Here is a 15,478-nt window from a genome sequence, read left to right on the forward strand (position 1 = left end):
GCGCATCGCTTCCTTCATGGCAACTTGAATGACAACACTGTGGCATATTCTTCAAGAGCACCCACCTCCATATCCTCTTGCCCCGTGCCAAGGCCTTCTGAACCCAACTTCGCCTCCGCAAGTTGAGTCGTCTTAGTTCCTCCATCAAATGCTTCTCCGAGATAAAGTGCATGTGCCCAAAAACTCCCTTCCTCTTTGGCACCATGCAAGATGAGTCCGCTCCATCAGAATGAAAGACCCATAGAACAACATGATCATGCTCTTGCCTCTGCAAGAGTTTATATCATTGACCTTTGTCCAAGGAAAGCTCTATGTCTCCGCTGCATATTTCATCTTCTATGTCGGCTCACTTCATGCGACTTGGGTACTTCGCCAAGTTACACCCAAGTTGCTCTGCTCCTCGTTTTTGCATTGGGTTGATGGTGGCTCTTGCGCCCACCATTCCACGGGTCAGCCCTCCCTTGAGTCTGATCTCCATATCGACTCCAAGTGTGCCTTCATTTGTGTTGCTTTGGGTCGCTCCCCCACTTGATCTCGCAATGCATCCACCAAAACATTCTGTCGAGCGAGATCATGCGATGACTCCTCGCCGCTCGCTCAATCCATTGAGCTTCGTGGAGTTGTTTTTTTTTTTTAAGGTACTCCTCAATATGTGCGATTTATTGCACATGATTCTCCCTCTAGAGAACCGAGACCTTTCCCTCCTGGATATCTGCCCCGTTAGAGCAACATCTCTCTTCGCTTCTTTCTCTTTGAAAGTTTTCGAGACCACCATCCCCTTGGACTACTTTGATTTGCTGAACAAACTGTGCATTGTTCTGCCTCCTGCAAACGCACTTGCTAGATTGCGACTCCACGTCAATACAGCCCCTGCTGCACCACTCAAGGCCTAGAAACATACGAAACTCGCTGAACACTTCAGCTTCCTACGGACGTATCCTTCACATGCCGAAGAGAAAGTTTTAATGCTCCATGGCGCCGAGTTTCGGTCGCCTTGGGATGGCCGCGAATATTCTATCATCCACATACAAGCCCATGCATGAGTACCAAATTCTTCGAGTTAGCAATTCCCCTCACCTCTGTGAGCTTTGCACAACTCTTTCGATCGCTGAGCAACTCATTCCACCTTGCATGGTCTTATCCTTTACCAAGCGCCTCACTTGCCTTGAGCACCATCAAGTATAGTTGTCAACGTCGAGCCGTAGCTCGAACTCAGCTATCCCAACCTTTGTGCGCTACGCATTCTTCCAAACTTGCTTGTTCTCGTGGTACCTCTTGCGCGAAGGGTTGGCCATTCCTTTGAATGTCAATCTCAGATGTCCGCTCCTCCTAGCGACTCCTTTTCCCTACATCTCCATGCCTGTTTTTCCCCAAACGATCGCGCGTGTGCTAACTGCCCTCAACGCAGCCCCGCTAGGTCCCCCACATTTTGCATGTCAAGTGTTTCTATAAGTGCTTGTCCCGCTCTGATACCATCTGTCACGGATTAACTTGTTTTGCCTAAGTCGTGTGGCACCTTTGCGTGTCCATCCGCAAAGGTCAACCTCCCCGAAACCTCCCATGATCCCTTAGGACCTACAAAAGAAAAAACAGGTTAGAGAAAGCGCCTCACTCGGGACCCATAAGCAAACATTCCAGGAAACACTTTATAGACAACGCAAATTACAAACAGACTTTACAAGCTTTGAATGGTTACACAATAAAGGATCAAAATTATCCACTACAGACCGAATATCTCTCACGAGTGTCCACATGACACAACCTTTATTTACAAGCCTAAGAAGGCCACCAAACCCAACTAAAATGGGGCTATTAAGCTTCGACCATTCCTCTACGTGCTGTGCAAAGCATGAACAAACAAAAAGACACGGACATACATAAATATTACATTAAACATCATGTTTAGAACTTTGTCCGTGACGAGTTCTGACAGCTATAACTCACGGCCAGCTCAATACTGGGCCTAGAGGGTCATACACATATGATAGGCAATGCGATGAGTAGAGGTTCGGATATGAGATATTCGCCGAAGACCCTATCTTATTGGATATCCAATAAGCTCTTAAAGTATTGGATCATATGGATGAGATCCAATAAGAGTCATGAGAGATTATTGAATAGAGATCCACTAATCTAATAGGCTTGGGTAGTTGGATTGAGATCCAATACCCAATAGGGAGGATCCATTAGGGTTAAGTTGATAGGGAACCTCTATAAATATGAGGGTTCCAATAGTTTATAGGCTAGAGCTTTTTGCTTCCTCTCCTATTCTCATCCCCCTCTCCACCTCAAAGCAGACCTAGAGTTTTGAGGAGGGTCATCGCAACCCTACTGTATGGATCACTGCTAGAGAGGATGGCGCTTGACCTCCTTTACCCTCTCCTAGAGATCTACAAAGATTCAGGGATATACGATCTCCCTAGGTAACACAATCTATCTCACACGTGGTTTTCTATTTCACGGATTTTTGCGCACCAAACTTTGCACGACGACAAACATATCTTTGAGAATTGAGGATTTTGTTTTCTGTTCTTCCGCTGCGCATGTAATGTCGCCCCCACGATTTCCCAACACATAGCCCCCATATTAGATGACCAAGGCTTTCATCCAATATAAAATTTAATGTATGCACGGAAGACCCACCTCTACGGTACCATAACATTCACTATTTGAATTTATAGCCCTTCTTGTCGTCGTATTGTTCATCGAACTGGGCTCTCAATAGCTCTCGATCATATCTCTTTATGATTAAGTCCCTCGTAGGACTTCTCCTATGTGTGTCCCATTGCTTTGAACTTTTCTACCACGATCTGCTACACCACGTCACTTCCTGGTGACATCTCTACTATATTATGATCTTTGTGGGATAAACTCAGACTACGATATCTCCATATGTGGTCTTCGCTAGCACATCACAAGGCCTCCGCCATCTTTGATTGTGTTCGCTCCTTTGATAATCGACCTTGATTCACTCGCTCTCGGGTCACACCCGAATGAAGCACAATTCTAGGATAGTTCATCGTCTAATAGCTCTCTCAAAGTCCACTGACTCTATTGAAATTAGTACACCATTATCTGAATCTTGAGCTTTGCCCCCTAGCAGAATCTCCATTGCATATCACTTCCTTTGTGGTAACTCGAATGACTGCACTATGTTATATTTTTCAAGAGTACATACTTTCACATCCTCTTATCCCGTGCCAAGTCTTTTTGACCCCAACTTTGCCTTTGCAAGTTAAGTCACCTTAGTTCCTTTGTTGGATGCTTTGTCGAGATAAGGTGTATAAGCCTCGAAGCTCCCTTCAACTTTGACACCATGTAGGTTAAGTCTGCTCCATCAGAATAAGGGACCTATGGAATGACATGATCCTGCTCTTGCCTCTGCAAGAATTCATGTCCTTAACCTCTGTCCAAAAAAAGCTTTGTATCTATGCTTCATGTTTTGTTTGCTATGTCGACTCCATTCATGCAGCTTGGGCATTTCAGTAAGTTCCACCTAAGTTGCTCCACACCTCAGTTTGCATTGAGTTGATGGTGGCCCTCGTACCTGCCACTCCATGGGTCTGCCCTCCATTGAGTTCAATCTCTCCATCGACTCTAAGTATGTCTTCGTTTAGTGTTTCCTTAGGTCGCTTCCCCATTTAATGTCGTAATGCATCAGCCAATGTATTACCTCATGCGAGATCATACGATGACTCGTCGTCGCTCGCTCGATCCATTGAGCTTTATGGAGTTGTTGTCTTGAGGTACCCTCCTCAATATGTGTCGTCTGTTGCATATAATTCTCCATCTGGAAAACCAGGACCTATCCCTCCTGGATATTTGCCCCGTTAGAGCAACTTTTCTCTTCGCATCCTTCCCTCCAGAAGTTTCAGAGACCACTAGCCTTTTGGAATACTCCGCCTTGCTAAACAAACTATGCATTATTTCATCCCCACGAATGCACTTGCTAGATTATGACTCTTCACCAATACAACTCTCGTTGCACCCCTCAAGGCCTAGCAATATGCTGAACTTACTGCACACTTTAGTCTCCTACGGACATATCCTTCCCATGTCAAAGAAAAAGTTTCAATGCTCTATGACATTGAGTTTTGATCGCCTTAGGATGACCATGGACAATCCATTGTCTGTATATAAACCCTTGTATGCGTACAAAATTCTTCGAGTTAGCAATTTCCCTCACCTCTGTAAACTTTGCACAACTATTTTGGTTGTCAAATAATCCATCCCTCCTTTCACGGTCTCATCTTTTGTCAAGCGCCCTGCCTACCTTGAGCATCATCAAGTTTGGTTGTCAATGTCAAGCTATAGCTCGAACTCAGCCATCCTGACCTTTATGCAGTATACGTTCTTCCTAACTTGCTTTTCCTTGTGATGGCTCCCAGGCGAAGGGTTGGTCATTTCTCTGAATGCCAATCTTGGATTCTCACTCTTCTGAGTGACTTCTTTCTCTAAATCTCAACGCCAATTTCCTCCAAATAGTTGCATGCGCTGGTTGCCCTCAATGTAACCCCGCTAGGTTTCCTACGTTTATATGTCAAGCGTTTCTAAGTGTGATTGTCTTGCTCTGATATTATCTGTCATGGACTTAACTAGTTTTACCCAAGTCATGCATAACCCTTGCCTGCCCGTCCACATAGGGTTAGTCTTTCCAAAACCTCTTGTGGTTCTTTAAAAACATATAAAAGAGAAGACATGTTAGAAAAAAATACTTTTAACTCGGGTTCTATAAGCAATCATTTCAGCATACACTTGATATACAATGCAAATTACAAATATAGACTTTGTAAGTTTTGAACGATCATGCAATAAAGGGTCTAAGATGTTCCGTCATAGCCAAAAATCCCCACAAGTGCTCATATAATACTTGTGAAACAAGGTAGCGAACCAACCAACTATAAACACTATCCCAAAGGCCTATTTAGTCATGTGCCACCCAGGTAACTCTTGAATACTATGCTGGCTAACACTCCACACCATTCTGCGAAGCTAAAAAACCCCCAAAATGGTTGCTTGAATGACTTGTTTCCAAGCAGTTTTGCCTCTATATGACGATTGCACATAACCTGCCTACGATGATAAGCCTGAAAAACTATAAAAGCCAACCAAAATGGGACTGTCAAACCTATTACAAGCCCTCTTTATGCTGTGCAAAGCATGAATAAAATCGAAAGACATAGACATATACGAGCATTATATCAAACATCCTATTTACAACTTTATTCATGATAGTAGGACATTGTTTTATTATCATGTAATATCCTTTTTTTTTTAAGATGAGATTTTCTATAGTCTTCGTCTCAACGTCCTCTCGTGGTTGCCTTTGCTATCATGAGGCCCTCCTCACTATTTTCGTTCTCTCGTCACCACTTTCGTCACATCACAAGGCTAATCGTCCCATGGCATTAGCATGAAGCGCCACCTCGAATACCCTTGCGCCTCTTATCTTTTGCTCCCAATGCTAGCTTCGTGCTTGCACCCTTAAGGAGAGAAGAGAAGATGAGACGAAAGCGATGAGGATGACGATAAGCATAGGGCGCATGAGCAAAAATAATGACGAAGGTAAGAGAACATATGGACAAAAACGACAATGATAGTGAGAGCACACAAGTGAGAATGACAACGAGAGTGAGGGTGCTTGAGTGATGATGATAATGAAAGAAAAGACGTATGAACGATGAGACGAAAGCGATGAGGATGACGATAAGCATAGGGCGCATGAGCAAAAATAATGACGAAGGTAAGAGAACATGTGGACAAAAACGACAATGATAGTGAGAGCACACAAGTGAGAATGACAACGAGAGTGAGGGTGCTTGAGTGATGATGATAATGAAAGAAAAGACATATGAACGAAACAAGACAAAGGTGACGATGACGGAATAGAGATGATTGACCATCTTTAAGAAAATATGAGACGTTTTACGTGAATAAAACAAAACAAAAACGATCCTTTAAACAAACAAAACTTCAAATTTTTTTTTTAATTGCCCTGTATACATTGAGTAAGACCTGTTTGGTGGTTGGGAAAAAAAAAGAAAAGCATCTGTGTGAGTGATTGCGTCATTATTATATAATAAAGATGATTCTTACTATTATCTGAAACTCACGAAGGAAAGAGGCAGAGTGAAAAATTTGTATGCAGATGTCTGACACCACAGCAAACGTCGATCCAAACAAATTTGTATGCAGCTAGCGAATGGTTGGCGAGAGGAAGCCTCAAATAACACAACAAAATGTACCATTCAAATAACGAATTTAGATGGCACTATCATTCGCATGATCACAAAATGTACCAAAGTTTTACCAAAATTAATGTACTTCATTCAAACAACAAAACCCTCAAAACTCGAGAACAGCAAGTACAATAGCACAATAATGCAAAAACGAAAAAGTAGCACATGAACTTGAATTCTAGCATATAGCCATAAGTGGGAGATTCAATTATCATTGACCAAGCTGATAATATGCATACTGCACTCAACTCCTTATAGATCCAATTTATTCTATTGATTGACGATAAAAAGTTATCTTTTCTATTAATAGAGCATCATACTTCAAATATTGAAAAAATATCATGGTAATTGATGTGTAATTCGAAAAATCTGATACATACACAAGAAAAGCCACATACCAAACACCACTTCTCTTCAACAGCTACAGTATTTTGCTTGAATTGCAAGCATCATTCATCAGCCAGCCCTGAATTCTTTGTAGTATTAGAAATTCAGAACAAACTACAATATTAAATTTGGGTAATGTTTACAGCCATGTAGTACAATCAAATGCTTTTGTATGCCGAACTGAATGACTGCAGTATAAGTCAGCAAAACTTTCATCAAGAAATAGCTATTCTATTCCATCTTCTAAAGCACACAAAATAAAGGTGTAGGGACTAAGACTACATTTCATGGGACTTCTGACGCATCTCACATAGAAGTCATTACAATTACAAGTTATAAATAGAAGTTGAAACTTGACTAGTATCAATCACACTCGTAGACTGAGAAAGGAAAAAACAAGCATCTCACAATGAATATATCGATTGTGAATCATACAGGTGCCATCAAATGGTTGTGGGCATGATATATAGATTACAAATCTTCCAGTGCCATCACAATGAATACAACAGATTTAGGTGCCATCATATGTGAATATAATTTATTTATCTACCTAGCACAGAAGCTCGAGTGACTTGAACATTCAGTGTAACCACATGTGGCATGTGCAGTCCATAAAATTATGAAAATGTGATCACTTCTACAGTTGAAGTTCCCTATTTATTGCAATTTATTCTTTTTTTTTGTATAAATATAACTTTAGTTAAATACATTTTTATATAAATACACTTTTATATGTTTCTCATACCTTAGTTAAATACACTACCCCAAATAAAATCCACACTATTCTATCACCGTACAAGATTATACGACCATAATCACTGATCTGACTACTGGTAGATGTACATAAATCCTTGATCAAACAGCAGTATCCTTAATAACATTAACAAATACAATGTAGTTATTAAAATTCCTCGATATTAGCTGAAAATGGCTAGCATCGGACTGAGAAATTAAAGTTAACCTATTATATAAGGACAAAAACTGATTGATTAGCCTGAAATTTTTCTATTTAGATAATCAGGATAAAGCATCGAAGAAAGGATGCCCAATGAAAACCAATTAGCTCAAGAACTGGTATCCTTACAAAACTGTAGTATACATACATGACCCAGTCTTGTGGTGCAGATGTAACAGCAGTAACACAGAAAATATAAATCAGTTCTAACCTGCTCCAAAAGCTATAAAGAAATATACCTTTACACCAAAAGAATCTTCTCAGGCAAAGTCAATCACCATGGCTCCATCTTCTCTATACATTAAAAAGTCCCAAGTCTGAAGTACTTATCTATTTGTTTTGATGTAAAACAAATTTGTAACTTATCTGCTAAGAGGTTCAAGTTGCACTTCCATCATGCCAGATGACTGAGACTCTGATTTAGTAGCAGTACTTTCAGGACGCAACAGATCAACTGAATCATCTTCCTCACTATTTCCCAACACCCAATTGCCTCTTAGATGACTCCTGTCCGTTCTTCTTCGCTTAACCTCCATATACTCCAAGTACATAACTAAAAGGACAAAAGCCAAAATCCATAATACTAATGCCCAAGTAAGCTCTTGAACATTCTCGCTATCATATCTTTGTGCCAAATGCTTCATTCCACTAAATAGAGAAGCAACTCCAGCTACAATGGCAGACCTCCCAATGATAACATGAAAATATTCCCAAAGTATTCGTTTTGAAGAGGCAACTTCTCCATTAGCTGGTCTTTTGGGACGTACACATGCATTTATTGGCTGTGAACATGCCAAGAGTATAGCAGTTATACCAAATTTCACATGCACTGAACTTAAATAAAAACCACGGAGTTCAGCAGCTGCAAAAAGAACACCAAGTAGCATAATTGCGATTCCAGAGTACTGCAAGTAGACATGTAACTGGTACCAGCCATCACCTTTTACATGTTTCAAATACCTTGCAGCCAATATTCCCCCCGGAAGCAAGATACCCCAAGCCACAAACATCATAAACCCATGAACAGCTAGAACAGGGCGCAGATCCTGCTCTGCCTCTGCCGATCCTCGCAACAATAGAACCCTAACAGGCCTATTGCTTGTAACAGAATGCATATTCCTCTCACTTAGATCGTCTTCTGACCACTGGGCACCCATGGCCCAAATGACTTTTAGAGGAGTAGTTGGATCAATGATATTCTTACATTCTATCTTTCCACTACAGGAAGGTGACAAAGGACGAGTAAACTCAAATGTCATGATTCCATTGTCTTGTCTACATCTCATGTGTGAGATATTTTCAGAAGTTGGATGCACACTCATAGCATCCTTTCCATCAATCCAATAAGTGTCTACATGACCTTTCCCATTATCATCTATCCAACCAACATAGGCATAGCTGTTTATCATTCCACTTCCAAATCCAATCGCAAGATATCCACTTTTTTTCTCACCTCGAGCTGCAATAGATATTGAATCTTCGGATAAAGTCCAGAAAAAGGATGCTTGTTGATCATCCAAGAGAACACTATTATTGTACATGTCCGAAAGACCTCCATCAACCACATGAATTTTCCAACCCATTTTCTGCTCAAACAAGGAGTGGTAGTAAACTTGATCGGGTGTATTCCTGTCAGGTGACCAAGTCAACTCTGTTGGGCTAGCTGGCACACCCTCGAACTGTGATCCACCCGCGTAGATAACCTCGGTCATATTCCGCAATGTTGCATTCCCACCAATGGCATTGGATGTGATGTAGAGTGCAACATCATGCCCAGCTTGTATCGAGAAGGTTACTGGCACACCCCTTTCTACTCTCAGCGAGGGTGCTTCTTTCTTGTTAATATAAAGCACCTTTGAGGGATTTGGAGGGTTTGGGTAATGCAAAGCTGGCCCTGATGTAACAATGAGAGGTGTCTTCGCGACAGCAATGATCAGATCCTGATCCTCCTTATCTTCAGCATCCAGTGGCCCGAGGCAGTCGTCCACCTGCTCTGACACATTGAGTCTAAGGTAACCATAAGCCGTTCCTTGTGAACTTCCATGATATTGGGGAAGGTAGTATGGCCTAAGGGAATCAGGTGGCCTCAATATACCAAGCGCCCAAATCACTGTCATGTTCTCTGTCCTGTTCACTGGCACATCATACTTCTCATCAACAGACGCCAGCGGGCGCTTGTAACGAACAAATGCCACCCCATCTCGGCGGTGCCCATAGAGAAACTCGGTGTTGTTCACCAGTCCAATCGGATCCGATCCCTCATAGATAGTATCAGGACACACACCTTCGACCTTGCCATCCTTGTTAAGAAGACACTCGCTGTATGCAGTAATAAAGTAGTCTTCAGCAAAGGGAATACCTTCTTCTGTGAACCCAGTGACCGTCACATCGGAACCGATCATGGGAGATGACGAATCAGGCTTCGCCCACCCAAAGGCCATGTAGTACTCCGATCCCACGGTTGCTTCGAGGCCAAAATCGACGGAATCAGACTCAGGGTACAGCGACCACCGAAGTCGAAATATTGGAGACAAAGTCAGGCAGTTGTCGAACATGGTCGGCGGGCGGCGGATCCTGCTTCTGTTCTTGGCCAAAGCCGGAGAATCAGGAGCTGGAGAGGGGGCTGGGGAAAGGCCAGGGCTTGGCGCCAGGGAAGGCTCGGTCTCGTTGCCGGTGGCGTTACGGATGACGACATGGCCGAAGTCAGAGGCGCTGGCTTCGTCCCAGATGGCGAGGACCGTGATCTGGTCCCAAGTGGCGTTGCCCCACAGCCGAACAGTAAGCGACTCATTGCGGTAGGTGCGGTTGAGGGGCATGTCGGAGATCTGGGACCCAAGGGAGAGGTTCCGGAAGTCGTCGCCAGCGGCGCCCCACCACCTGACCTGGTCGGAGCCGGCGAGCATGTCGAAGCGCCGGACGGAGAAGGAGCAGCCGTCGACGATCCGGACGACGCCGCGGACCTGGTGCTGGGCCATGGCGAGGTCCGCCTCAAAGCCAGCAAGGGTAGTATTCTTGGCGCATCCGTCGCCGGCGACGGCAACCGGGAGGAGAGCAAGGAAAAGGAGCAACGGCAAAGGCGCCATGGGAGGAGCTTCGATCGAGATCTGGGGAAATTGCGGGACGTCCAAATTAGGGTTTGACGGAAGCGGGCGGCTTCCCACCAACGGGTCGTTAGTGCGTCGCCACGAGGAAACCCACAATTGGTGGGATCGCTTCGGAAGCTTCTCTTCTCCCTTCTTCATGCGTGTATTTATAAAAATATATGACAAATCCTTAAAAACATCTTTATTTTCATTATTAACTTTTTGTTTATTTATTTTCGCAAAGTTTCTTTATGTTTTTTAAAATACAAAATTACCTTAGGTGTCCACCCCTCCCTCCCCTCTTCCTCCTCATCATCATGATTGTCCACTATCTCCCGCCTCCATAGTTATAGTCATGACCTACACTAAAACTTGTCATATGTGACATTCTCCATTTGCCCCAACAGCCCTAATGTAGATTCTAACCGCTCGCTAAGCTTGGTCGCCACTGACTCGATGACCTCTTCTATCCTATCAATCAATCATGCATCTTTGACTCCCTCAAAAAAATAGCATACGTGATAACACATCAACAAGTCTGTAATAACGATGGACAAAGAGCAGAGGCGATAATGAAGGAAGCAAAGATGACGATAGTAGGGTGGTGGTAGAGGTCACAATGACAATATTGATATCATGCATAATTTCATCTTTTAGAAAATAAAAAACACTCCAACCGAATAAATGAAAAATGATGCTAATAGGGAAGAAGTGAAAATAAGATATTTTTGTTAAGAATTTAGCCATTTATATATATATTATGTATATATACATATATATATATATATATATATATATATATATATATATATATATATGTGTGTGTATATATACATAAATCTATATATTTTTATTTTTATTTATTGTTGGATATCTATATCACTTCATCAAACAACTTTATTTTTGTTTTTTTTTTCTTAATTTCCTCTCTTTTGTCTACAATTATTATTATTTGCTCTCTCTCTCTCTCTCTCTCTCTCTCTCTTTACAATGGCCAATGGACTTGTAGCCATGTGGGTGAAGTGGGTGAAGTTAATACTTAGTTCTTTATTCATTTCTCTCACTTTTTTTTTTCTCTCCAATGGCCTTATGGGCATGTGGGGAAAAAAAATATTTCCTATGATATTAGGATTTGATGGGGAACCTTTGAACTGATATCACTACAATAAATTCTAGACAGATTACATTAGATGGACTGAATAAAAAGTATGTTTGGAAGAACCTTGGGGAGGACTTGCACATGTTCAATGTAGTTGTTTATAACATGCAACAAATCATCTTATTGGTGCATAAAACATGATCCTGAGGTATAGAACATTTTTTTCTTGATGCTGATCTATCTGTTGTCTTTTTTTTGGTCAAGTTGATTTCACCAAGTTTATCTGCCTAGTGAAATCTAAGTGTATTCTGACTCTTAAGGAATCCAAAATATCTACTTTAGACAAGCAGAAATCATTGAACACCTCATTAGAAACATATGATCACATCAAAAACATGGTGAAGTATGTGAGACCTGGCCTTAATTGGTTTTTATGGGTTTTATTTATTTTTTTCTTCTTTTTCTTTTTCTGCGATTAAACAAATATAGCAATTCTAGCATTATTATGCAACATATGACACATTTGTAGGTCAACCATATCTTTCACCACACATTTTCTTCTCTTAAGCATCATATTTTCTTTTGCTTAAACATAGGATAATTCCACATGTTTCTGAATTCTGATGTGATGATGGAAGTTGCAAATGTGTTGTTGCAATATTTAGCTTCACCTTTAAAGCTTCCACAATGTTAAACAAGAGTTGATCTGACCAAAATATGAAAACAACATATAGTTGAATGAAAAGACCAACAACAAATGAACTCCATCAGTCCAATGGAAGCATCAAGAATTAGTTGACACTGTGTGGTGAGCTGCATAACCATCAAGACTAATTATTCTCTTTCCCTATTTGGTCAAAGTCTACAGTAAACAGCAGGTGGTCAAGGTAAGTTCTATAGCATGCAAAGCATATATGACCTTATCTACTAAGTCACAAGAAGATGGCAACACAAGGACTATAGCATGTGTGGATAATGGCCTTGCAAAAAGCAATTATATCAATTGAGACTCTTTAACTTTATATCAATTGTTGTTTTTGTTTTGTTGCTACTAATAGTTTTCATGTCTTATTGAATATTATTGTAATTATATCCCTTTGTTTTATACATAGTTTCTATGAATTAATGCTACAAGCATAAGATATAGGTAGCAAATGTTTGTCACATGATTCATCCCAAATACAATTGCCAACTAGCCAATACTAAAAGGTCAAACTTCTGTTTGTACATATCAATATATAGGAAGAAAAAATTGTAACTTTTGCATTCACAAATCAATTACTTATAGATAAGAATGTAGGATGAAAATATCCATAGAATGTGCTATAGTTATTGTTTCACTTTAAAACAAGGATTAAAATTCACTCTGAATCTATTTTGGTAAGTTATCATATTGGTACAATACAAGCATACTGACCCCTATCATCCAATATCAACAAAAAAAATATATTATATTCATGCTCCAATTGGTATTATCTACCATCAAAATCTCACTGCCACTATTCAAATCAATTCATACATGCAAAAAACAAGGGCAATACAAGGTCATTTTATGTAGTTTCTTGTTCTGCATTAAACTAATGTGCTTCAAAACTCATCTTTCTTGCCCATGCATGCACATGAAGAATTCGAAGGTTCAAACATGGCATTCACACATCAACACTTGTTCTTTGCTTGAATTAGTGCTGTGCATCGAGTGTCAACCCAGAGTAGACAAAGATCAACCTGGGAGAGCTTCCTCATGATCTGTGATTTGATGTGTTGATGCGCTTTGTTTACATGATTCATAACCTCTCTTGTTGACTTCTCATGAATGTTTGTGTATAATTCTTCCAGGTTTGATCATTATTGGACAGTGTAAAAGGATGCTAATCGACTCTTTCAAGAACAAATGTTGTGCAAATACACTTGAAGCTTCCTGCAAACCAGTACAGATGCATGATGATGATTCTTTCAACCTTCTCTCTATGAGTAACATGCACAAAGCCTCCTCATTTCACCCTCGTGCTCTTTGAGGCTTCCGCTGATCTCTTCGCACCTGTATCTCCCTGCACCAAAGGATGCCAAGTGACGACGTCTCCGTCCTCCCTGGCCACGGCCGGACCGTGTGCGTCACCGGCGCCGTCAGGGATCCTGGTCGGTATTTGCTGTAGTGTGATTCGTGTGAAAGCTTTGCTTTCTCTGATCTTAATGCCTTGTTGTTGCTGATGATCCGAAGAATGGCCACTTACGGGCTCTTGATGGAGCCAAGGAGCGGCAGGTGCTCGCCAAAGCGGACTTGCTTGATGTGCAGAGCTTGCGCGCTGCAATCCATGGGTGTGATGGTGCGTTCCACATGGCCTCTCCGGTGACGGACTACCCGGTGAGTGCTTCGTCAGGATAGAAATGGCGAATCCTTGTCTCATGTACCAACCTTGAGCTCTTCGTCTTCGTCTTTCTGCAGGAGCAAGTGATCGAGCCGGCAATAACGGGCACAAGGAACGTGATCGACGCTGCAGTTCGACGTGTAGTTCTCACCTCCTCCGTCGGTGCTGTCTACATGAACCCTAACCGCGGCCTCGACGAGTCGTGCTGGAGCGACCTCCGGCACCGCAAGAACACCAAGGTCATCACCATCATCATCGTCAATCACCAATGTCTTAACCTAGACAGTAGATTAAACCACGTAAATCACGAATCGTCAATCACCAAGGTACGTCGACGTCAGGGACGCCGCCGAGGCTCACGTAAAGGTGGTCGAGGCGAGGGGTGCCAAGGGGCGCTACGTATGCGCCGAGAGCACGCTGCAACGGGGGGCGGTCGTCCGTCCGAATACTCGCCAAGCTCTTCCCGGAGTACGCCATCCCCTCAAAGTATACCTTATCTCTTCGTCAGTTGATCTGCCATCGATCGCAGGAGAATCGATCGACTCTGGACATCGTTGCAGGTGCAAGGACGACGTGAATCCACCGAGGAAGGGCTACAAGTTCGCAAGTCAGAAGCTGAAGGACTTGGCGGTTGCATTCGTTCCTGCGAAGCAGTGCCTCTCTGAAGCTGTCAAGAGCCTTCAAGAGAAAGGCCTTCGCCCCATTATCCTGTAGATGTATTCCATCAATACTGATCACATCGCAGTGCACAGCATTTTTCTCCTTCTCCCCGTAATCTTGTAGACGTACTCCATCAATACTGATCGCATCACAGTGTATAACATCGTAGAACTCTGAATGGACAATGAAATCTTTTCAATTCCCTGTGGCCATTGATGTTACAATTTATTAGACGAATAGCAGCCTGCTCGAACATAATACATACTGTTCAAAGGAATTCTATTCTTTGGGAACATTGCTACTGCTACTATCATTACCAACTCAGTTTTATTCAGTCAGGGCAGAACCACAGGCATTCTTCGAGTGAGGAAGACTGTCAATTTTACTTGTATAAAGCAATAAACAAACCTCAATGGCATACAAAAGCCACCGTGACCGGAGTTGAGCGGGTTTGGTGGGAGGACAATTCCAACGCTTCAACACACCTGTTCTTCTAATCCTTAATCCCACAGAGTAGAATCAGTATTCAAAGACGTATTTTTAGCTCAGCATCAATCAACTGGTTGCAGCAAACTAGAGATTCATACTTCCCACCTGAAAGCATTTAGACCACTGCGGGAGTTGTGCATCCAAAATGAGTACTTCTTTTGATACTCTTGTTTGGTCTCTGAAAAAGATGAAAGGCACAC

The 15,478-nt window shown here is 42.0% G+C and overlaps 1 protein-coding gene and 1 pseudogene across 1 annotated transcript; one reads left to right on the plus strand and one right to left on the minus strand.

Annotated features, from left to right (window-relative positions):
* Positions 1-6,405: 6,405 nt before the first annotated feature.
* On the minus strand, positions 6,406-10,790 carry LOC135598105 (cytochrome b561, DM13 and DOMON domain-containing protein At5g54830-like). The gene is made up of 2 exons (XM_065091636.1): positions 7,821-10,790; positions 6,406-6,705 (listed from the first exon to the last, which is right to left on the minus strand). The coding sequence occupies exon 1, from the start codon at positions 10,662-10,664 to the stop codon at positions 7,944-7,946; it is 2,721 nt and encodes a 906-aa protein (XP_064947708.1). The 5' UTR covers positions 10,665-10,790; the 3' UTR covers positions 6,406-6,705; positions 7,821-7,943.
* A 3,033-nt stretch (positions 10,791-13,823) lies between these two features.
* On the plus strand, positions 13,824-15,205 carry LOC103973962 (cinnamoyl-CoA reductase 1-like; annotated as a pseudogene).
* Positions 15,206-15,478: the final 273 nt, after the last annotated feature.

This window comes from Musa acuminata, chromosome BXJ1-2 (assembly GCF_036884655.1).
Source record: "Musa acuminata AAA Group cultivar baxijiao chromosome BXJ1-2, Cavendish_Baxijiao_AAA, whole genome shotgun sequence".
In the NCBI taxonomy this organism is placed as follows: Eukaryota; Viridiplantae; Streptophyta; class Magnoliopsida; order Zingiberales; family Musaceae; genus Musa; species Musa acuminata.